This window comes from Notolepis coatsorum (genome assembly GCF_963971535.1).
Source record: "Notolepis coatsorum genome assembly, chromosome: 7".
NCBI classification, from domain to species: domain Eukaryota; kingdom Metazoa; phylum Chordata; class Actinopteri; order Aulopiformes; family Paralepididae; genus Notolepis; species Notolepis coatsorum.
Genome location: NC_140171.1, coordinates 116,498,050 through 116,523,959, shown reverse-complemented (window position 1 = coordinate 116,523,959; position 25,910 = coordinate 116,498,050). Strand labels below are relative to the sequence as shown.

Genomic DNA, 25,910 nt, shown 5'->3' with positions numbered 1-25,910 from the left:
AACCACCATCAACAACCTTCATAAATACATTCAACATTAATGGAATAGGCTAACTACCAACTTAGCTGTAGCAGTTAGCTGTTATATGCAATCACATTTGTTTAACAACTAGTAGTTGACCTAGTTGTTAGCTTAAGCTAGTTAGCTGTGGTTATCTACAAACATGTAGATGAGACTAATCGAGAACATGGCTAACTGTTGGGAATTCTAAGGTACATCTTATTTAAGCATGTAAAATGGCAACTAATCAATTCAATCAATTAGATTACCAATATTATATCAACATGAAAATTTGAAAGGGAACATAATAGTATTTTATTTGAGTATTTACTATTATAATATTAGTAGCCAATTAATTTGCAGCCCGTCCTAGGTTCTGATTGGCTCTCTAGGTTCGCACTTTAGCTTCTGATGCTGTGGTGGGCACTAGTCCTAACATTGCTAACTAAACTTTTAGTCAGAGAAAAAACTTCACGAGTCACGACTATTTACGTCCACGTGCTGTAAGGAATCAGGAATACGGAAAGCACATTGTCTTGTAATAGAATGACTGAAATCAGTGCAAGAACTAGTATAGGCTAGCTAGCCCTCATGAACCGGCACACACCAACAGTAGAATATGCACTAGGCTACTGCACGCACCTGTCATGTTACTGTTGGTTCCTTCCACTTGAACTTCATCATCATTAGCAGCAGCAGCTACTCTAACGCCAGCCCTTCCTCTACTAAACATGTCTGTAATTTTAGAACATTGTTCTGCGTCTTTTACTAGCAATTCTAGCTTTTTCAGCTCCACCCTTTCTTTTTTTGCATTCTCCATTTCTGCGCTTCTAGGCCTACTCGCGGTTGGGAGGAAACGTGAATCTCATTCACTGATGTCTCATGTCTCATTCAAGACTGGCTAACAAAAGCATGTCTTTCACTTAACACCAATAAAACAGTGTGTATGATGTTCACAAAGTCACCAGTAGAGGTCACTCACTCTAATGTGTTTCTGGGAGAGGCGGAGCTGGACATTGTACATTAATTCAAGTATCTTGGGGTCACATTGGACTCTACATTGACCTTCAAAAAGTAATGTGAAGAAAGTGACAAACACAGTCAAGTTTAACATCGAAAACTTCAGGCAGATCAGGCCCTGCCTGCCAGTTAATGCTGCAAGGATGTTTCTGCATTCAATGATTTTATCACACATCGAGTACTGTTTTATCAACTGGTCTCTTTCATATGTCACTACTCTTACACCAATAGAATTACTCTACAAAAAAGCCATAAAAGTATTTGATAGGAAACCAATTTCATTTCATCACTGTAATGTTTTAGAAAAACATAACATGCTAAGTTTCGAGAATTTCCAAGTTTTCAAATATATTTGCTTCATGTACAAGGTTCTGCATGGACTTGCCCCTCCCCCATTGAATGAGTTCATCCAACAGAAAGCAGACACTGGCATTACCACCAGGGCCATCAGTAGAGGGGACTGTAAGGTGCCTTTTCGGTATACTACCATTGCAAAAACTGTGTTCTCTGTTAAAAGTGGTAACTACTGGAATAGCCTACCAGTTGTGATTAGAGAGTGCCCTACATACTCCATGTTCAAGACCCATCTTAAACTGCATCTTAAGGCAAACCAGAACTGTGATCATTTTTAATCTGATTTAGTTTATGCAACTTGTTTATTGTTTTATTGCCGGCCCACACACTGGCCCACACACCGGCCCACATAATGGCCCACACACCGGCCCACATACGGCCCACACACTGGCCCACACACTACACCGGCCCACACACTACACCGGCCCACACACTGGCCCACACACTGGCCCACACACCGGCCCACACACTGGCCCACACACCGGCCCACACACTGGCCCACACACCGGCTCACACACCGGCCCACATACTGGCCCACACACTGGCCCACACACCGGCACACACACTGGCCCACATTAGTGGCCCACACACCGACTCACACACCGGCCCACACACTGGCCCACAGACTGGCCCACATACTGGCCCACACACCGGCCCACATACTGGCCCACACACCGGCCCACAGACTGGCCCACATACTGGCCCACACACCGGCCCACATACTGGCCCACACACTGGCCCACATACTGGCCCACACACTGGCCCACATACTGGCCCACACACCGGCCCACATACTGGCCCACACACCGGCCCACATACTGGCCCACACACTGGCCCACACACCGGCACACACACTGGCCCACATTAGTGGCCCACACACCGGCCCACAGACTGGCCCACATACTGGCCCACACACCGGCCCACACACCGGCCCACACACTGGCCCACATACTGGCCCACACACCGGCCCACACACCGACTCACACACTGGCCCACACACCAGCACACACACTGGCCCACATACTGGCCCACACACTGGCCCACACACCGGCCCACACACTGGCCCACATTAGTGGCCCACACACCGACTCACACACTGGCCCACACACTGGCCCACACACTGGCCCACACACCGGCCCACATTAGTGGCCCACACACTGGCCCACACACTGGCACAAAAAAAAAAGTTAAATAAAAAAAAAAATAAAAAAAAAAAAAGTAAAAAAAAAAAAAAAAAAAAGAGTAAAATTTTTTTTTTTTTTTTTGGACCAGCCCACTTTGGTTCCGGCCCATCGGGATTCGTCCCGAACGTCCCGATGGCCAGTCCGCCACTGGCCCTAGTTGCACTTTTGTTGCAACCCCAGTTATCCCATTAGTTCCCCCAAACTTAGGTATATTATGTTAAGCTAAGAAGTCTGCTAAGAAGCATAATTATTTATTATTATTATTATTATTTTATTTCATTGGTTTTTTAGCCCTATGTTGCACTTTTGTTGTAACCCCGGTTATCCCATTAGTTCCCCCAAACTTAGGTCTGTTATGTTAAGCTAAGAAATCAGCTAAGAAGCATATTATTTATTATTATTTTATTTCATTGGGTTTTTAGCCCTAGTTGCACTTTTGTTGCACTTTATTGTGTTTATTTCATGTTTTAGTGCATGAAAGATTGCATATTACTGAAAAGAAAAGAATTTGGAATAAATCATAGTGGTTAAAAAATTTGGGTCGCGACTTAATGACTAAGGAAAATGTTGGGTCCCGAGGCTAGACCAGTTGAGAACCACTGTGGCACATAGTTGACTACTAGAGAATTTGCTATGTAGCTTGGTCCTGTTCCATTTAGTGCTTTGTATATAAGAATAAAATATGAATTGAAGGGGGTAACTCTTGGGTTGCACTTTTGAACTTGCCAAAGAGGTGATAGCCAGCATGCAGCTGGTAATGAGCCATTTCTCCTAGTGCACCACTGGTCATGGGTCCCTCTTGTAGGGGAATCATAAACACCTAATGAGTAGGCAGCCCTAGGCACCCAGATGTCTGCAATAATGTAATACATAGAACCTTGAACATACTGAAAAATACACATTGGACCACTGATTTTTTATTCACTGAAAAAAAAGTGTACAAATGTGCACTGCAATGCATTCAAATTTTAAAAGCAAAATAGGCAATTCCAAGAGTTTATATTTTATTATACAACTGGCACATTCATCAAACCTTATTGATATACAATAAACACACATAAATTAAAGATTTATTGAAAAAACCATCCGCCAGAAAAAGTAGTTCCCAAAAAAAAAAAGGTTGCCTCCATGTGGAAGCAGCTCGGAAGTGCATCCAACTGTTCTCAGTAGGACATCCAACAAACTAACACATCCAACTGTCTCTCAACTAAGACATCCAACAAACTAAGACATCCAACTGTCTTTCAACTAGGCATCCAACAAACTAAGACATCCAACTGTCTTTCACCTAGACATCCAACAAACTAAGACATCCAACTGTCTTTCAACTATACATCCAGAAAACTAACACATCCAACTTTTCTTTTGTTTTTAACCTACTTTCTATAGAACTTCATTCTTAGATGCTTCTATAGAAAGTAGGTAAAACAAATTAAAAAAAAGTTCTCTTTGCCCCATAGGGAAAAAAATTTAATTATTTGCCAGAGTTTTCTCTGCCATATAAGAGTTTTTTTTTAAAAAAACCTACTTTCTATAGAAGCAGCTGGGAGGTGCGCTGTTTTAAGTGAGCGTGGGTTATTGAATTGATTGATTGCTAATTTTATTACTATCCGCCTTGTTTCCAACTGGTTAAGTTTAGGCCCTCTTTCGAAGTTGGTTATGGTTAGAGTTTGGAATCAGGGCTGGTGGTCTATCGCCCTGCTCTAAAGACAAACTCTAACCTTAACCAACTTCGAAAGAGGGCCTAAACTTAACCAGTTGGAAACAAGGCGGACAGTAATAAAATTAGCTGTTTCCAACTGGTTAAGTTTAGGCCCTCTTTCAAATTTGGTTAAGGTTAGAGTTTGGAATCAGGGCTGGTGGTCTATCACCCTGCTCTAAAGACAAACTCTAACCTTAACCAACTTCGAAAGAGGGCCTAAACTTAACCAGTTGGAAACAAGGCGGACAGTAATAAAATTTGCTGTTTCCAACTGGTTAAGTTTAGGCCCTCTTTCGAATTTGGTTAAGGTTAGAGTTTGGAATCAGGGCTGGTGGTCTATCACCCTGCTCTAAAGACAAACTCTAACCTTAACCAACTTCCAAAGAGGGCCTAAACTTAACCAGTTGGAAACCAGGCGGACAGTAATAAAATTAGCTGTTTCCAACTGGTTAAGTTTAGGCCCTCTTTCGAAGTTGGTTAAGGTTAGAGTTTGGAATCAGGGCTGGTGGTCTATCGCCCTGCTCTAAAGACAAACTCTAACCTTAACCAACTTCGAAAGTCAAAAAGGAGCAAGTAACAATCTTGAAACAAAGGGAGACTGCCTTCAGCAGAGTTATCTGCGGCTCTGCAGATCCTCTTGGTGTTCGAGGTGGGGAAACGGTATTGACGCTGAAGCGGCTCTGCAGATACTCCCAGCTTCAACTCGAGGTGGAAAAGAGAGAGAGAGAGAGAGGTAAATAACAGTCCACATCACACAGAGGCAGTGCGGTCTCCTCCTCCCTTAGCTGAGTCAGAACAAACAAAACGATATCTTCAGTGTTCACCACAACACACAATTTAGCTGAGGGTCAGTGCAAAACAAAAACGATAAACTTCTGTGTCTCTTCTAACACACACCCCAGCCGAGTCCAGTGCAAGCAAATGATAATCTTCAGTGTCTCCTTTAACACACAACTTAGCTGAGTCAAGTGTAAGCAAAAATAGAACTCTTCAGTGTTCTTCAAAACACACAAAACAGAATCGTCCACAAAAAAGGGTTTGGTTCAAACTCACCAAAGCGCAAGAGTAAAGCGGGTAAACGAGGCGCAGCTCAAAACGGGGGACAAGGTCTTCACCAGCGGCAATCCACAGATGTCCTGGAGGGAAAGTAGACGAGGCACAGCAACGGGGAACAACAGGCAGAAACCGAAGTATTCAAAACGACCCGACATCGATTGAAGGGAAGTCCCAGTATAAAAAGCCTCTGGGGCGCTAATCAAAAACTATGACAGGTGCGCGCTGGAATTGATACTTGCTCCAAAAGCGTGTGGCGGGGAATGCACCAATCAACACAGCACCTCAAAGGAGCGGAGCCTGTGGCGGGGAATGAACCAATCCTCACAGCCTAAACTTAACCAGTTGGAAACAAGGCATACAGTAATAAAATTAGCAATCAATCAATCAATCAATTCAATAGTCCACGCTCACTTAAAACAGCGCACCTCCCAGCTGCTTCTATAGAAAGTAGGTAAAAAAAAAAGAATACATTTATTTTTGCAATTAATCAATCAATTCGTGCGATTTTTATTTTGTTCCACAATGACTCATGACCCATCAATTACATCATCCAACATTGTTTAAGCCACTAAGACATTCGCCGTGACAGAATAATTTTTCATTTAGTCTTTATGATGACCCTATCACCATTATCCTTTCGTAATGTTTCCTGTCTTGTTTCCTTTCTTGTCCGCCATCTTGCTTTAATTCCTAAAACCACGAACGCGCATTGATAGTGATGCGGTTGTGGGCGGGTCCTGGGACCAAGAGCGTTGGGTTATGAAAAATACCCATGTGTAAGTTGACTGTTTCAGCCAATCAGAATCGAGAAATTTGCATGCCGTTGTATAAAAGCCATTACACCACGCGCAGTCTCGCTAACGACCCCTAGGCATGGTCTAATTGTCACAACCCACTACTGCGCGTGATGTAATGCTTAAATATCATGTTTATAACATGTTCACAGTCAATCAAATCCATTCTAAATCGGGCCAATTATGTTGTCCCACTACTGGCTTTTTTACATGGTGACATTTCTTTTGCCATGAAATTGATTGTCTAGGCCTTTGATACAAAGACTGACAGTATGTAACGGCTAGACATGAGTTTTGACACTGTAAAACATTTGTTTACATACTGTATCGTAAATATGTTTGTTTACATATTACATATTGTTTTACTGGAGTATTTTGCATTGATGGCTATGGGTTATGACAGCGCTAAAAAGCTTGGACTATTTTTCATCTAAATCAAACACTTAAACAACATATTTGAATAATCCCAAAGTAAAAAAACCAATAACTGGATTACACAACAGATACGGGGTAATGTATATTTATCTTAATCTAAGCTAAAATATCGCACAACAATAATGTTCCCACGCTAAAGAATCAGATCTTGGGTTCAGTTGCTGTTGATGTGAGGCCTGTCAGGGAGCAGTATGTTGTTTTGGCCACTGTGTGTCTCACTGAGCTGGTGGATGTCTTTCAACAGTCCAGCAAACTGCTCCTCCTGAGAACATGAAAGCAAAACATTAGTCGACCTATCTTAAACCGCACCCCGTTTTCTCGATCCTCCAATCGCTACTGTCGCTTCCCTCAGTGACAGTTGTGATTGGAGGATCAAGAAAAGAGATAGTAGTGTAAAGTAACACATTAGCTTCATAATTCCTTCTCGCTTGACAAGTGGCCATGTTTCTACAGTCTCACCAAGACGTTCATCCGTTCAGCTGCTGCAGTAGCAACGTTCAGCCTCCTCTCGTCATCCTCCCGCTCCTCCTCAATCACCCCCAACCTGTGAGAAACAAGGGGAGGAGATGGAGACGGCATAACCTGTTTGTGTTGAAGCTAAAATAATTGTTTCAAAAAGGAATTTCTACAATCTACGGTACATCTATTCATTACGAGCATCTGTTAATGAATAGCTGTACTCGTAACGAATGTACATTTGCACTCTGATTAGTAACCGGTAGGGCGTACAGAAAAGCTGTAAAGGAATGTGAATCCCTGCCCACATTCAAAACCGCTCTTAAAGAGCACCTACGGGAGGCTGCAATTCGAAACTGGCCACCGTAAATGCCCAAAACCCCCACCACCTCCTAATAGACAGTCTCCTCACCACCGCATGTATATATTCCCTCCCCGCCGTATGTATATTTCCCTCCCACCCACCCACCCCCTCCTAATGTACAGTCCCCTCCCCATCATATGTAATCCAATATACAGGTCCAGTCGCTCTTGACCCGGAGCTCCTCGGATGCAATCACCACTAGGGGTCTGACCAGCCTGGATAAGCGTCCAGATAACGTCAGGAACGATGGGGGTACTGATAACTGTAGAACTCGAACCGAACGATGCACCATACATAAATAGACTATTATTAGCTTAATAGAATACGTCCAACTCGACGGTATGGTGCCAAACTATGACCATTCAACTATTAATCTACACGATATCTCAATGCCTATTCTGGGCCAAGTAGGCCCTACTACACCGCACGTGCGTTGTGGGGAGGCTTTTGCGTCTGTCACTCTGTTGGAGGGTAAAGAACTGGACTAAAAGAAAGTTCTACTTTACGAGCGCCATATATATATGCGCTATGAACAAATAGTACCATTCGTATTTCGCCCGGCATATTACTGCGCGGAACCGGGGGTTGCCTCGACATGTTAGGCGGCACGATTGAACTTGGACCTAGGGGGTATGGCAACCTGGCGCCAGGTTCTCGTCCAATGGTAGAATGAAACTATTATGGGCTGTTTAGTAGAAACGGGGATATTCAATGCATATTGTACAAGGAATATACAGGGGATATCAAACGATATACAAATACAATTAAATATATATATATAAATAAATATACATATTCGGTTTAATCTGATCCTTCACAACAGCCGCCCCCTAATTAGTCCCACCTAATTAGCTAAGCAGAGACAGATTAACCGCACTGTCTTCCACTCAGGGTCCGCTGTAAGGGTCAGTCAACTCACAAAGTCATAGGGTCATGGTCATCATCGATAGTATCTGGGAGTCGGGGCAGTTCTATGAGCCTCGCCACGGGCCGTGTGTAGGTGCGCCCTTGGACGAGTACTTCAGCTGCTCGGACCTTGCCATCGGCACCGGTGATCACTTTGCTTACGCGGCCAGCCGGCCACATAGCTCTGGGGAGTGACTGGTCAACTATCATGACGACTGTTCCTTCTGTCAAATTGTCTCTCTCTTTTACCCACTTCTGGCGGGTCTGTAGAGACGGTAGGTAGTGAAGTAGGAAGCTGCTCCAAAACTTGTCAGCTAGTACTTGGCTGTACCTCCACATTCTTCGGCCGTTCGCTTCTTCGGGCCTGTACATTGTCTGGGGTAGCGCGGGGTCCAGCCGCCCCATTAGGAGTGTGTTGGGGGTGACTGGGTCGACATCTGCTACATCACTGGAGACGTAACCGAGGGGCTTTGAGTTCAATACTCCCTCGATCTCCGTGAGGACTGTCATTAGGACTTCCTCTGCCACAGTCTGGGCTCCGAGTACGGCATACAGGGCTGTCTTTATAGAACGTACTTCTCGTTCCCAGGTTCCACCGAAGTGGGGTGCGTTCGGGGGATTAAACTGGAAGTCAACCTGGGCTGGAGCGAGATGGGTCTTAAGTTCTGGGCCCATAGCTTGGAAGCTCTCTCTCAGCTCTCTTTCTCCGCCTTTGAAGTTGGTCCCGTGATCAGACAACAATGTAGACGGTTGTCCTTTCCGTGATATGAATCTCCGGAAGGCCATAAGGAATGAGTCTGTGCTCATGGTCGGAAGGAGCTCGATATGTATCGCTCTGGTGGTCATGCATTTGAATACAATACCCCACCGCTTCTCGGTGCCTCTTCCTCTCTTTATATACAACGGGCCAAAACAGTCCATGCCTGTGGAGTGGAATGGCTTGTCGCCGATTCGGAGGCGACAGGGGGGTAGGTCAGCCATCCGTGGTATTCTGGGCTGCGCGCGCCACTTACGGCAGTCTAGACAGGTTCGCTGGAAGCGCCGTACTGCTTCTCTCCCTTGCAATATCCAATAACGACGTCTGATCTCCGCGAAGACTCTCTCTGCTCCTGCGTGGTGCACATCCTCGTCGTATTTCTTTATGATCAGCTCTGTGACCTTGTGTCGGCTGTTCAAGACGATCGGGTGCTTAATGTCATCTGGTAGATCGGGGGCTCTCCGCAGGCGACCACCCACTCTGATGAGATTATGTGCGTCACTCTCTGGTGCCAGGTGAATCAGTCTGCTGTCTGATGGGACGGGGTTTCCTCCCTGTAGACAGTCTAGCTCATCGGGGAACGAGTCTCTCTGGGCTCGTTGTAGTAGAAGAAGTTCTGCTTCTTCGTAGTCAGCTGCTGACATGTCAGTGGTGGACTGAATCTCTGGGTGGTGCCGCAGGAGTGTTCTTTGTTGCGCACTCTCTAGGGTAATGCAGTCATCTATGTTCGGGTCTGTGGAGGCGACAGTGCTCAGTCCACAGAACATAGGCTTCTTGTTCTCAGCCTCCTCGCTACTTGCTTCCCTCGGGGTGGGCGTAGGCCAATCTCCTTCCGGGAGCTGGAGGAATGCTGGTCCGTCACTGTAGATGTTGCGACGGGTTAGGTCATCCAGGGACATTCCCCGGGTGATGACGTCAGCTGGGTTGTGTTTGGTATCCACATACCTCCAGCTTGCTTCTTCTGTTAATTCTTGAATCTCGGTGACTCTGACTCCCACGAAGACTTTGTATCTGCATGAATCAGACTTAATCCATGTGAGTACTGTCGTGGAATCTGACCACAAGATTGTTCTATGCACCGGAATGGTGAGTTCACGTTGGATTAACGTGGCTAGATGCGCTCCTGCGAGGGCTGCGCAGAGCTCTAGACGTGGGATAGATTGTTGCTTACGTGGGGCTATTCTTGAGCGGGCCAGTATGAAAGCAGTGTGTATCTCTCCTCCCATCTCTTGGGCACGCAAATAGGCAACCGATCCGTAGGCTACTTCGGAGGCGTCGCTGAAGACGTGTAGCTCAATCTCGCATGTCTCTGGCCTCACTGTGGATGGGAAGTAGCTGCGGCGTATATTGACACCTGGGAGTGAGCGGAGTTCCGTCTCCCACTCTCTCCATGTTGATGCAAGGTGTGCGGGTATTGGGTCGTCCCAGCCCTGGTCCTTGTCCCATAGTGCTCGTACAATCATCTTTGCCCTGGTGGTGTAAGGTAGAATACATCCCAGCGGGTCATATTGTCTGGCGAGTGTTCTGTACACACTCCGTCTGGTGGTCGGTATTGCCGCCGACCTTCCTTGCTCTGGAGCCAAGGGTTTGTGTCTATAGTGGAGCGAGTCTGTTTTGAAGCGCCAGACTAATCCTAGTGTCATTTCTTGGGCTTCTCCTGGGATTGTCGCCATCCAGGTCTCGCTGCTGGCAGCCTTGTCTGCGGAGGAGAGGCTGCGCAATACGTGCGGGTCACTGCTGGCCCACTGCCTGAGATCAAAGCCTCCTTTGATTAGGGAGGCGCGTAACTTGATTAGGAGAGCCTCGGCTTCTTCTTGAGTCGAGACGCTTTGTAGACAGTTGTCTACGTAGAAACTGTTCTTCACACTGTGTTGGACCTCTTCATCTGCTGCTGGGTCCTCTGTGACGTGTTTCTGTAGTGCAAATGTAGCACAGCACGGGCTGCATGTGGTTCCGAAGGGGAGTACTTCCCACTGGTAGATGGATGGGTTCTCATCTCCGATCTTCTCTCTCCATAGGAACCGTAGCAGAGGCTTGTCCTCCTCTACTAGTCTCACTTGCAAGAACATCCCTTTGATATCCCCGCTTATAGCCACCTTGTCCTGGCGGAAACGCAGTAGCACGCCTAGTAGGGAGGGGCCGAGTGTGGGGCCGGGCAATAGCTCTTTATTCAGATTTTGGGATCCGATCTGGTAGCTGCAGTTAAACACAATGCGATCCTTGCCATTGTGATGGACCTTGTGATGCGGCACGTACCATGATTCGGTCGTCTGATCGGCCTCTTTAATGTCAATCTTTGTTACGTGTCCCGCTGTGATTAGCTTCTCAATCTCAGCTCGGTACACACTCTGTTGAGCGGGGTCTTTGGCTAGGCGCCGCTCTGTGTTCAGTAGATAGCGCTCCGTGGCGTCTTTCTTTGCGTGAAAGGGGGGCATTCCCTCTCGCCTCAGGAGTGGAGTTGCGTATCTCATCACTCCGCCGACTGTGACTCTCTTTGTCCCCTGCTCGAGTAGGTGGATGGCGTAAATGTCTTCTTTAGAGCGAATGTCTTTCTTTTCGTTCTTAAAGGGCATTGTCTCTAGGGTCCATAGCCTCTCGACATGCTGCAGGAGAGTGGTGTCTTCTTCTGTCGTTCTGGAGTGGAAGCAGCTAGTGGCTGCGGTTCGGTTGAGAGATTTAGCGAGGGGGCCTTGTAATGTCCATCCTAGGCGGGTCTCGACTGCTGCAGGACAGCCTCGGGGGCCTGTATGGACCCGGTCAATCGGGACTATGAGTTCTGCATGGTCGGAGCCTATCAACAGGGTCGGGGTAGCGCCGTCTATGAGCGGGATAGGTAATTGGCGCAGGTGCACATATTTATCCATCAACTTGGTGACAGGGTAGGTGTACTGCGAGAGTCCTATTTCTTGGCTGGTGAAAGCATTTGTGATCTTGTACCGTCGCTCTGGCTGCCCGTTGGCTGCGATAGTGAAGGAGACATTCTCGCCCTTTATCGTCTTTAAATCTCTTCTTATTGTCCGAATCGTCATTTCGTTCTTGCTCCCCCGCAGTCCCAGCTGAGTCGCAGCGGAGGCGAGCAGAAGGGTCTTCTCTGACCCGTCATCAAGGACGGCGTAAGTGTCCATGACTTTATCCTGGTAGCTCAATGTCACACGGACTACCTTTAAGAGCACTTGAGCTCCGTTGCTGCTGGCGGGGTCAATGTACATGACACTTGCCTTGGTGCCGCTCCGTGGTGCAGGTATAGGCCGTCTTCCGTTACTATCGTGTAGTATATCTAGATGGGCTCCATCGCACCGGCTGCACATTTTCTTTAGGCGGCATTCGGCTGCCATGTGGGGCCGCGCACATCGATAACAGCGCCGGTTGGACTTTATCCATTGGCTCACTTCTTCTGCATTCATCTTTGTGAATGAGTCACATTGTGACAGCCAGTGTTCTTTCTCACAGTAGGGACACACTATCTTCCACTTCTCCTTTCTCGAGGGGGTGCTGTGACTCTTACTGCTCGGTACTGACTCTGATTGGTGCATGACAGTCACCGATCTTCTTCCATCACTTATTCTCCTGGGTCCCTCTCTGGAGCTTGGCGTGCTCCGCCCGAAGGTGTCCAGTCGTAAGCTGCTGACCTCTCTCGCCAGGAAGTCGGCCAGATCAAGGAGGGATGGCTCGGGGCCGTCGGGATCTCGGTAGTCCCTCTGCCGCCGAAAGCGCTCCTGTCTTGCGGGTGGCAGCTTCTCCAAAATCCTCTCAACGTTAGAGTTGGCGTACAGCTCATGCCTGCCCTTCTCCCGTTGAGCTCCCAGCATCCCCACCAGGGACTGCACTTTGATTGACAGGTCGTCTAGTGAGCGATTGTCTGTGGCTGGGGGTAGGCGGTCAATATGCCTTATCTCCTGGATTACGTAATCCCATATACGTCCATATCTTTGATCCAGCGCTGCAAGGGCCGCTGTGTATGGGGTCGAGGAGGTAGCATAGGCTAGCGCTATATTGTGCGCTCGCGGTACTTTCAGGTGCTTCAATAATATTGCATACTTGTGGCGTTCATCAGCGACATCCACCATCATTGTCTCTAAACACATCCGGAGCTCCGTGTACTGTGCTCGACTCTCATAGGCGAAGTCTGGGAATGACGGCGTGGCGTTGTATGACGCCGTGGATGGCTGATACATCGGCGAGCGTTGGGGGAGAGACCTCCTGGGCGAGTCCCCTCTTGCGCCTCGCTGTGGGCTGGTACTGGCATGGTACCATGGCCCGCTGGTCCAGGTACTGTTCCTCGGGGCTGGTCGTGCGTCGTGCTCACCCGTAAATAGAGTCGGGGGTCTGTAGCGCAGCGCCGCGGGGGTATAGCCTGGACTGTATGGGGCCTCCTGGTCCGGTGGAGTACTGTGCTGTCGTCGGGCTTGGTTCTCCTCTTCTCCCTCTTCTTCTTCTATCAAATCTTCCAGATCTTGTAATCGTTTATTTAGCTTCTCCGCAGTGTAGGCCGCTCCTTCCTTGTAGCTGGGTCTCGCTTGGACCGGTATGGGAAGGGGGTCTGCGGGGGGTCTAGACTCGGTCTGTTGGTCAAGTTCAGGGTCGCTTGCTCGTTGCGGTGACGCTGCTCTTGACTGCTGTCTCGACGAGTTCCTTGAGCCCCTGGCGGAGGGAGAGGGAGTTGTCCTTTTGATCAGCTGCTCTATTAGTTGCGCTTGTAGTCTGTCGCGCTCTGCGTCTCTTTGGGCACCGGCAGCGGCGCGCTGGGCGTCGGCGGCGGCGCGCTCTGTTTCTCTTTGGGCACCGGCAGCGGCGCGCTGGGCGTCGGCCCGGTCTCTTGCCATATTCTCTTCCATCTGGAAGCGTCTCATCTCCAGACTTGTGCGCTGTTCTTCGCTCCGTTGCTGTGCTTGGAGGTGTTCGCGCTCGCTGGTCGCCTGTGCTTGGAGACGTTCGCGCTTGCTAAGCGTCTGTGCTTGGAGCCGATCGCGTTCGGTAGAGGCTGTCAGGCTGACGAGGAACGCCTGTTGTAGTATCCTCTCCGCTTCGCTGGGGGAAGGCGGTAGTGGAGGTGAGCCGCTCCTGCGTGAACCGCTCCTGGGGGTACTCGTTGGGGAGTCCTGGAGCTCTAGTTCCTCGGCGCTCTCCTCTTCTTCTTCCGTGCAGAGTTCTCTCTCTGTAGGGTTGTCTTCCTCCCGGGGCTTGTCGGGGACTACTTCTTTAGTAGTGGCGGGGGGTAAAGGCATGTCAATTCCCTCCTGGTCCCCACCGTGGGCTTGGTCAGTTACATTAGGACCTACTAGGGCCTCTGTGGTCGGGGAAACCTGGTCGTTAAGGTCAGACATAATTTTACTTTCTACTTTTACCACGTTTACCGCTTGTCGAAGGCTAGGTAGTTGACTGACAGTGTAAGCCTCTAAGTACTGAGGTGTCTGTCGTCTGCGCCGCGGGCGTTCTAGGTTAGGAGGATCGTTTCGTGGAGTGTTCATCATAGGCCATTTCGATATTAATAACACTATATTAATATTACACTAGTTACCATCCGGCTCGAAGGACCAATTGTAGCTGAGGGGTACAATTCCCTGACTGTATTGTTAGATATGATATTTAATACCACTACCTCATGTACTTTAACTTCTGGCCACCCAGTACAAGATATAAGTATGATGAACACTTTCCCACCTGATGAAACGAACCAACACAAATGTACCAAATCGAATATTTAATACAGCAAAAGGTGTATACAACATTCACTTAATTACATTTATGATTTGAAATATTGAATATGCACTTTTATGGCAAATGAGTATTCGTAGGTAAATCAACATTGAATGTCCAATCTCTGGTTGCGCAGGGAGTAAGTATACAACCTGGAATATTTAGGAAACAATAGCGATGGTACTTAAATGATTATAGCTGGATACACTAAGGGGGGGGGGGGGTCCCGCTGGTTGTAAGACAGTAGGAGGGGGGGGTTAGAGAAGCCGCTGGCGGTATCCCATCTGGCCGACGGTGTCTTGGGAGAATCCAAAGTCTTGGACACAGTGCCCACAGAACCTCGGGCCGCAGACGAATACAGCTGGACCCTCTGTGGAACGGTATCTGCCGGTCCACAACGGAGAGACGTGGTGCGACCTCACGTGTAGAGCGCCGCCTCACCTGGAGTCCTCTCCGGGGGGTAATTCCAACACTCGACAGTGTTGGCCTTTATCCATGGAATAATCAAAGCACACAAAGCATAATCCAAGAGCCGTGGAAGGCTCGCCGTCGTCGGGTAGAGTAATCCAATATACAGGTCCAGTCGCTCTTGACCCGGAGCTCCTCGGATGCAATCACCACTAGGGGTCTGACCAGCCTGGATAAGCGTCCAGATAACGTCAGGAACGATGGGGGTACTGATAACTGTAGAACTCGAACCGAACGATGCACCATACATAAATAGACTATTATTAGCTTAATAGAATACGTCCAACTCGACGGTATGGTGCCAAACTATGACCATTCAACTATTAATCTACACGATATCTCAATGCCTATTCTGGGCCAAGTAGGCCCTACTACACCGCACGTGCGTTGTGGGGAGGCTTTTGCGTCTGTCACTCTGTTGGAGGGTAAAGAACTGGACTAAAAGAAAGTTCTACTTTACGAGCGCCATATATATATGCGCTATGAACAAATAGTACCATTCGTATTTCGCCCGGCATATTACTGCGCGGAACCGGGGGTTGCCTCGACATGTTAGGCGGCACGATTGAACTTGGACCTAGGGGGTATGGCAACCTGGCGCCAGGTTCTCGTCCAATGGTAGAATGAAACTATTATGGGCTGTTTAGTAGAAACGGGGATATTCAATGCATATTGTACAAGGAATATACAGGGGATATCAAACGATATACAAATACAATTAAATATATATATATAAATAAATATACATATTCGGTTTAATCTGATCCTTCACAACAATGACAATAAATCTGAATGTAATCTAATCTAAACCTTATCAATCTCACCTGAAGGTGGCGCTGGCGAGCTGCTCATCTCGCACAGCAAGCATGCTCCTCAGCTCATTGACCTCTGCTTGCAGCACTGCATTCTGGTCTTGACTCTGGACAATGAAGTCCTCCAGTCGCTTTGCCATCTCCAGTTCACGCTCCGTCACCTGGTCCAGCCCCAGATGAAGCTCAGAGAGGTCCTGTGCATGCTTCAATGGGTATTGTGAAATTACATTTCATTAGTGAATCATTTAATAATATAGTAGGACATGTATTTTGAGACCATAGTAACTATTTTCTATATAATTTTCTATTAAATATAGAGGTGTGAAATTATGGAATGATTTTCTCCATCTGGCAAAAAAAAACTTTTGAACTTTTGAAAAGGTTTGAAGGAACATCTGATTATTATATTGTAACTTGTGTATTGTAATCAGTGTATTGTATTTTAACTTACACACACACTGACACTGACACACACACACACACACACACACACACACACACACACACACACACACACACACACACACACACACACACACACACACACACACACACACACACACACACACACACACACACACACACACACACACACACACACACACACACACACACTTACTCATACTTACTTCTTACTCTCACATACTCCCACAAGGTCCTTACATTGATCTTGTTTTCCAACTTGCTATATGTAATATAATTATGTTTATTATTATAGGTGGAGGTTTCTTATAAGCCTTCTGGGCTTTTCTGCCTCTTCCTGCACTGTATATATTTTGTACTTTACAGTTGTCGTTATTGTGTTGTTAACTAAACTAAACTAACTAAATAGTAACTAGAAGATATGACCTACCCTGTCCAGTACATTTAGCTGCTCCTCCTCTGGCTTCGTCTCGCCCGGGTCCTTGTTATGGATGTCTTTGATCCAAGGCACTGGTGCAGGTGGAGTCTTGATAGTAACACTCTGAAACAAGAGGAACACTTGTCTGTGTTGTATATGTAAACCCATTTACTATACTAGGAAATCAGGACATTCACAAAGCTGCCGTGAGATCATTGAGGCCAACACGCACAGACTGTTGCTTTTCCACGGTCGAAGGCAGCCTGCTGTAACGTGGATGCCATCTAGCCACTCCCCTCCTGTCTTTGGCGACACTAACCAGTGCTGTAGTCGAGTCCCTATCTCGAGTCCGAGTCAAGTCCCCATTACCCTAGTCCGAGTCTGAGTCTAAGTCATCAATGTTGAGTCCATTCCACTCTGGCAGTCAAAGAGCTGACATACTGTAGTAGTAGTAGTAGTAGTAGTAGTAGTAGTAGTAGTAGTAGTAGTAGTAGTAGTAGTAGTAGTAGTAGTAGTAGTAGTAGTAGTAGTAGTAGTAGTAGTAGTAGTAGTAGTAGTAGTAGTAGTAGTAGTAGTAGTAGTAGTAGTAGTAGTAGTAGTAGTTTCTCACACAATACAATATACACCATCATTTAACAATATTTGATTTTACAGTGACTGAAAAGGTACAGACTGAAGCATAATGCTTATATATGCCTGTCCTATATTCTTAACAAAATTGAGACTCCAAAACAGTATTCTAAAAGAAAATAGCAAAAAACTGTATTATTCACCCTTGTAGTTTTCAAAAATAACTTTACAAACCATTTTCTTAAAAACCGAAAAGCGAATTACTCATTCTTAACTGTATATCAGCATTGTCCCACAAGTTAACCCCAATAATAGAAATACACCTCCTTTTAATCCCTTTCTTAGATTTTTGAACAGTAAATTTACAAATATCTCTCAAATCATATTTTCTTTCATGTATTGAAAAAAACCTTTGCACCCCGTCTGGGAGTAACTTTGCTTTAGCTCTGTACATTATTTGCATAGTTGTATAATAAACCAAATCAAACATAAATGACACAGGGGTCACCATTTCAAAGGGAGTTTATTCACTTTGTGACACAATAGCCAAACAAATGCACTAGCCATCAATATCTTATGCCAAATGATTAGGGCCTATTACAAAATAACTGTCCTTGTCTGCACCTTCCAAGTCCGAATGCAGTCAATGCTCAAGTCCAAGTCGAGTCACAAGTCCTGAAAGTCAGTCCAGGACATGGACTCGAGTACTACAACACTGACACTAACTATGAGGTTTTGGCCCTGATGGACCGCAGCCTCCTGCCAGAGGGGAGTGTCTCAAACATACCACACCGACAACTAAGTAACATAACGCAACACATGCCGGGGATGTGGCCGTCATCTAACCCTAACCCTAATTGATGCTTTGATCGTCACCAACGGCACACATACGTTCGGATCGAGGTGAAGACATGCTTGGATCAACGCAAGATTGATATCATATAGCCCTTACCTTGACTAGGATGTACCCCAAAAAGAATATTCCAATTATCTGATCGCGATTCCAAGTATTGATGTCCATCGTGTCACCAACATAATCCACCACACATCATGCATCGGGAGCAATGACCCCCCCCCCCGCCCTTTGATGCATTCATGATGAAACATAATACCTATTATATACCTTTGATTTGGAAACAGTAGCATGTCCAGGCGAGCAACGCGAACGCATTCAGCAAAATTCACATATCGCTCCATAACGCCGTTTCCAGGGATTAGCCAGGATCACTCTGAAACTATACAATATTCACGACGGGATAACACGCGAACGTATACATGAAAAAATGTATTCTTTTTCACATGTTGGACGAGGGATAGTTACTGTCAAATGAGCCATAGTATTGTCTCCATAGCTATAATATAGAATATAGATATAGGCCTGCAAACACTGCGACGCACAGTGAAAATACCTATATTTTAAAGCGTGGCGCATTTACTACAGGATGAGGATAATAGCTGGCAGAGAAAGAGTCAAATGTGACTTTTAAAAGATGTTTAAAATCAATCGTGATCTCTGCTAAAAAGGCTGGGATTCGCACAGTGAGTGGTTGCCATGGTAACTTGGCTAAATTAACCATTCTGTGTCATCAGCAATTTTTCAAGTGACTTCGAATATGAAAGAAATTGGCATAGGTGTGTGCAGCACTCTAAGGTGAAGAATTGGGCCCAGTTAGGCTCACACGTCCTCTCTGTACTCACACTCTGTGGCGACGAGATATCAAGTGGATGCTTGTCCTCCGTCTCTTGCTTCTGTTCCTGGTCCTCGACCTGCAGATCCTCAGTGCTGGTCTGCCTCTTCACAGCTTGTTTGCTGTGGCCGGGCCGCCTGTGTGGAGCGCTCTGGGTCCTGGATACCGGCTTACTCCTCCTTGCCCTGCTACTGTCTCTATCATATGAGGCCAATCGGCGCCTCATACTATCATGGCCGTCCCTTAGGCCTTTGGGATCCAAGGGAAGGTGCTGGAGGGATGTGTGGAGAGGGCTGTACTTGCCCAAGTCTTTAGGAGGGATGTAAGTTGGCTTGTTTTGTCCCATGTGCCTGAAGAAGACGAAAAAAATTGTGCTTTAGTCACATGTGTAGCCATTAGCCACAAACTCAAGTTTAGAACACACCATCAAGCAACAGGGTGTCGCACATAAAAGAAAGTTGCACAGTTGCACAGTTCCTTTACGGACAATGGGCCTCATTCATGAGACGATATAAGAACAGATTTCGTTCTTAACTAGCATTTCCTCTTATTTTGTTCTTACCTGGGATTCAGCAATGTTTTCTTATTGTTGCTTTTCTCTCAGGCAAGACCAAATTCTAAGAGTGGTCGAGAGCACTCTTACCCAGATAAGAAACTCTTACCCAGCTGAGAAACATTTAAAAAAGCCTACTGTAGGAGCCGTAATGTAAGTTTCAGTATTATCTTTGGTGTTGTATTATTAGTTGTACTGTCACTTTAGGTGGTGGGCGTGTTCACAGGGGTTTGGTGGTAATGGGAGTGTTCTTATAGAATTTCATTCACATTTTCACGGGTTGACAGTTTTTATGGAAAGAGGGGGTGAGATTGGAGCGCATCATTTCTTTTGGCCGCAAGATAGTTTATAGGAACGTGAACGCGAACACAAGAACGCAAGATAGTATCATTAGAAGAACGCATCAGTATCAGTATATTAGTGTATGTAATTAAGTGTATTTTGATTGTTTCTTAAAGCAAAGAATAAAAGCTAGAAAAGCTATTCTGGAAGTCGAACGGAATTATTTCACGACGCGCGTCAATTGTTTGTACTCCTCTGCTTGTTTATGACAGCCTACTGCCGCAACACCTACCATTCATAATAATAATAATACATCAGATTTATATAGCGTTTTTCCTAATGCTCAAAGACACTTTACAAAACAAACAATATAATACAATACAGTTTTAGTAGATAAAATAAATATATGTATACAAAGGTGAGGAGTTCATGGGTTGAAAGCAAACCAATTGCCCCCAAATACAGTACCCCCAAATACGACTTTATAAACCCAGAACTTTCCAATAATAATAATAATTATAATAATTATAATTATAATTATAATTATAATTATTATTATTATTATTATTATTATTATTATTATTATTATTATTATTATTATTATTATTATTATTATTATTATTATTATTATTATTATTATTATTATTATTATTATTATTATTATAAATTATTGTGTGCGTTCTGCTTCTGAAATGGATTATATATTGCTGTTAGAACAGTTAGATGCTGGCTGCCGTACGCATAGAACGCATATTTACAACCTCTCCTCTCCTCCCCTCTCTCCTCTCCTCTGCTCTCCTCTCCTCTCCTCTCCTCTCCTCTCCTCTCCTCTCCTCTCCTCTCCTCTCCTCTCCTCTCTCTCCTCTCCTCTCCTCTCCTCTCCTCTCCTCTCCTCTCCTCTCCTCTCCTCTCCTCTCCTCTCCTCTTTTCTCTGCTCCACTCTGCTCCTGTGGCTAAAACCCTGAGCGCACTCTGGGTTTTAGCAAGAGGGACCTCTCAGAGAGAGATGACAGATCCGGTATTTCCGAACCTATAAGTGTATATTTTCATTTTTAACGATGTTTTATAAGATTTACCGAAAATAAGAATTTATCGAAAAAATGCTAATTATATCTCTTTTATCGTAAAACCGTGAGGAAATTACAAAATACTGATATAACACTGCCATTGGAAAGAGGAGCCTTTTCCCTATCCATAGATGTATGATTTGGCAATAATAAGGTCACGGTCAAGTTCAAGGTCAAACATGAATTTATAATTAAAATGGATTATAATTTATTACTGTATCTACAAATCCTTCTGTTTAATCATCTTCCCTTTATTCATTTGCTTCTATTTTTTTGTACACTTGAAAATGCTGAAAATGCTGAAAGTGCTGAATGAGCTCAGTGAGCGAAATCTCTAGCGCAGCTATTGTAACATGGTGTTATTCACCGGCACAGATGCAAAATAAAACCATAATTTATATTCTCCTTTTTTTATTACAATTTACTCAAGCCTAGTAACAGACAATATTTCTGACACTGGGAATACATACCCCTAGGTCCCTAGCTGTTCCTATTCCTGTACCTTTAGGCAAAACTTCTGAAAATAGGGCTACAGCTTAGCAAGAATATAAGAAAAATAATAAGAGCGTATTGTTGAACGAGACCCAATGTTTAATGTATGAAGTATATCATGGCATACATACCTTATGCATACTGCACCTGTGTATACTGTATACTCACTCAATCATAGCATATATTAAGCATAATATTTAGATTAGATATATATTAGATTATATTGTAACTATACAAATATAACTGAGAGGGCATACATACCCTCATCTGCACCTTGACGTATTTACACTGCCTACTTGCCCATATGCACATACTCAGAGTTAATTATATTGTTATATTGTTTACACCTCCTATTTTTATTTTTACTTCTCCACTGTACTATCATTTTATGACCTGTATCATGTCTTCTACTATCACATGTACCCTCCCCCCTCCCCCATGCTGCTATGATGCCTGAATTTCCCCAAGGGGATCAATAAAGGAATATCTTATCTTACATCATCTGAAAGGTCACACGTGATTGGCTGCCCAGAGGCACGTGCCTCCCACTCACCTGCTAACTGTGATCCTTGTGGCCTCGGCACCCAGCGACTCTGTGATCTGGTTCAGAATGGAAGGCAGAGGGTGCACTTTGTCCACAGTGTTCTGAGGAAGAGACAGTCTGCAGGTTAGAGCTGCCATTTTACCAAGAAGTACACAGTTCCTTTACTTAACCCTCGAGTCAACCTTTAAAAGAATCACACCTTTAGCCCTTTGCCGAAAACTGCGATCTCAGTAAAAACATATCCTTTTCATGTATTGTTCCAATTTCTTTTTCATGAATATCATTATTAACTTCAGTCTGTTAAGGATTTGTATGCGACCCCAATAGCACAACACAAGACAGGTATGAGAGTTAGCCAAAAACAGGGCATTATTTATTACACAGGGAAAAAAGGCAGCACTGACCCTTTACGGGTGAAATACACTAGACACTAGAGTCCATGAACAACGAAAAAATGCAGCACTGTCCCTTTAAAGGGCGAACAAAAAGTACACAGGAATATCTTCTTGAGTCCATGAATGAAAACGAAAGTTCGGAGTCTGGTCTCGTACAGCCTCACCAGAACGCTGCCGACGGGCAACACAGCAAACAGGGGGTCCAAGGGGAACGAAGTAAGAACACGGGCATCCTCCCGTGGAACTATAGAGAGCGATGACGAGGCCTCACCCCAGGAACGAGGTCCACGGAGAGGGAGTAGGGCAGTAGATGACGCGGCGGTAGATGGTAGCAACGGATGGCACGACGTCTCCCAGTGAGAACATAGGAAATCCTCCCGTGGGATTATAAAGAGCGAAGACGATGTCTCACCAGGAGCGCGCCGGTTGATGGTAGCATACAGAACGACCTGGCAATGAGTGGAAGGCAACCAGCAGTACTAGTAGTCTCCCGACGAGCTGATTGCCAACCACTCTCAGGTGCGTGAGGTAGAATGTTCGGCACGCCCCCTCGTTGCCCAGCCCTCACAGTACCCCCCCTCCACGGGAGCCACCTGGCGACCAGCCAGGCCCGCAGGGGTGGGAAAAGAATTTCAGAGAGCGGGGCTGGGGACATGACGGAGCAACACACAAAAATGGAGGCCATGCTAACTGGGGTAGCTACACGTAAAGTGGGGCTAGCAGAGGGGCAGTGTAGCTGCCAGGGCATAACTAGCTACAGGGCTTATGCTAGCTGTAACGCTACATTAACACAGAGGCTGCGCTAGATGCCGGAGCTGAATGAATGAATGAATGAATGAATGAATGAATGAATGAATGAATGAATGAATGAATGAATGAATGAATGAAAACTTTATTTAACAGATTGCAGAATGGGTACAATACAGTACGGCTCAATACACACAATTGTTAAGGGGATGCAGACCAGAGAAAGATGTTTGTCTTGTTTACATCAGGGTCCCCCATTTTCAATTCATATTGACATTTATGACATACTCAACATACATGACATTTATGGCATAGGGACATACAGGTATTTAGTACTGATACATTTGTGACATATACAGTACGGTATTCAAATATACAGTACTGTTACCCATAGATCCTGACAGAGTATATACATATGATGGTGAGGAGACTGTACATTTGGAGGGGGTGGGTGGGTGGGAGAGAAATATACATACGGCGGGGAGAGAATATATACATGCGGTGGGGAGGAGACTGTCTATTAGGAGGGGGTGGGGGTGGGGGGTTTGGACATTTATGGTGGCCAGTTTCAAATTGCAGCCTCCCGTAGGTGCTCTTTAAGAGCGGTTTTGAATGTGGGTAGGGATTCACATTCCTTTACAGCTTTGGGTAGGGCGTTCCACATTGACGCTAAACGTGTTTAGTCCCTTGTTTGAGCTAAGCTAGCAGACAGGGCTGGACTAGCAGAGGAGAACAAGCTCCAGGGGCTCTCTCATACACTTTTTTTGCTGGCTGGGGTCGTCGACATGGCCAGGTCGTACTGTTAAGGATTTGTATGCAACGCCAATAGCACAACACAAGACAGGTATGAGAGTTAGCCAAAAACAGGGCATTATTTATTGCAGAGGGAAAAAAGGCAGCACTGACCCTTTAAGGGTGAAATACACTAGAGTCCATGAACAACGACAAATGCAGCACTGTCCCTTTAAAGGGCGAACAAAAAGTACACAGGAATATCTTCTTGAGTCCATGAATGAAAACGAAAGTTCGGAGTCTGGTCTCGTACAGGCAGCCTCACCAGAACGCTGCCGATGGGCAACACAGCAAACAGGGGGTCCAAAGGGAACAGAGTGAGAACACGGGCATCCTCCCATGGAACTATAGAGAGCGATGACGAGGCCTCACCCCAGAGATGCGGCGGTAGATGGTAGCAACGGATGGCACGACGTCTCCCAGTGAGAACATAGGAAATCCTCCCGTGGGATTCTAGAGAGCGAAGACGATGTCTCACCAGGAGCGCGGCAGCCCTCACACAGTCCTCACCATACATATAGAATATTTATTCATTTTCAGGATTTCATATAATCAAAAAGTGGTGGAGCAAGATCATACCTTTGCTCCCCCAAGTTCAATAGTGGGAGAGCAGAGATGCTCCGAATGCTCTTATGGCCAGGCGTCTATGATTCACTGATACAAAGTAAAATAGTGCAGTGCAATAAAATAGTTAGTAAAATAGAATAAAATAATGCAATAGTGCATTGCAATAAAATAGTTATCATCGTATTTTTTCGGGAGGCCGGTAAGGTGGAAGAATTAAGTTTTTGTCAACTTGTTGATTGTGATTTAAAGCTTAGGTGTGAGTCTACCATAACACCAAGACTTAACTCACTCAAATACAGTTAGCAGCTGGATAGACCACAGATGGAAATTAGCTTCTGCTAAATCTGGTGCAAACATATTTTCATGTAACAATGATGAATTGTAAAAAAAAAAAAAAAAAGATTATTTGTTTTAAATAGATTCGGGGCTTTTCAGAATACATCCGGGGCTTGAGCCCAGGTAGCCACCCCCTAGCTCCGCCCCTGGTTAGGGTTATGGTCTAACCCCCTAACCATAACCCTAACCCTAACCCCCTAACCCTAACCCTATAAAGAAAATGCACAAACTACCTATTGGAGGCCTCATCCATCCTTTTATCATGTTACTTATGAATCATTCTAATTTAAAACTGTACAGGCTGTGTATTCAAAAAATGTGTTTAACATGGGAGTCAACCTGTTAATTTCTGCGACTAGGGTGGAAGGTGTGACACTTTTATTCCACATGCTTAGTGATTTTTGAAAAAAAAAGAAAAACATGGATTATTGTAATGTGACTCAAAGATATGATACTGAGCTACTTTCCTGGCATACAGGTATACATAAAATATAGCCAACGCTATCCACAAACACACGTTAGGGTAATAACAAACTATCATTACGCCTGGGTAAAACAGAGTCCATTCTCTTCGGTTCAAATAACAAACTCAGCAAGACCGACGGCTTCTCAGTTACAGTGGGTGACAATATTGTCACAAGGAAAGATGAAATTACATACCTAGGTTCCATCCTAGATGCAAATCTTTCCTTTGACAAAATGGCATCCAATGTAATAAAAAAAGTCAACCAACGAACTAGATTCTTGTACCGGATCTCCTCTCTGGTAAACAAGAATACCCTGAAGACTCTGGCAGGAGCACTCATTCAAGGGTACTACGACTATGCATGCACCTCATCGTACTAAAGCATCTCAAAGGCGCTGAAAACAAAATTACAAATATCACAAAACAAACTGGTCAGACTACTGCTTGAACTTACTCCTAGAAAACCACCTCACCCCTGCCCACTTTGACAACCTAGGATGGCTTAGAGTAGACGACAGAGTACAGCAACTTGCAATGGGCCTGGTCTACAAGATACACTACGCGA

General features: G+C 45.4%; 1 protein-coding gene across 1 annotated transcript in view; it reads right to left on the bottom strand.

The window, feature by feature from the left end:
• Window positions 1–4,207: 4,207 nt before the first annotated feature.
• The window catches only part of rasal3 (RAS protein activator like 3), a 40,362-nt gene continuing 18,659 nt past the window's right edge, over window positions 4,208–25,910 (bottom strand). The window contains exons 11-16 of the mRNA XM_084319179.1: window positions 22,052–22,143; window positions 19,115–19,454; window positions 16,859–16,969; window positions 16,018–16,208; window positions 7,005–7,089; window positions 4,208–6,807 (exon numbers count right to left, since the gene is read on the bottom strand). Of these exons, the coding sequence (XP_084175305.1) occupies window positions 6,700–6,807; window positions 7,005–7,089; window positions 16,018–16,208; window positions 16,859–16,969; window positions 19,115–19,454; window positions 22,052–22,143 (927 nt within the window). The 3' untranslated portion in view covers window positions 4,208–6,699. The remainder of the gene's footprint in view (window positions 6,808–7,004; window positions 7,090–16,017; window positions 16,209–16,858; window positions 16,970–19,114; window positions 19,455–22,051; window positions 22,144–25,910) is intronic.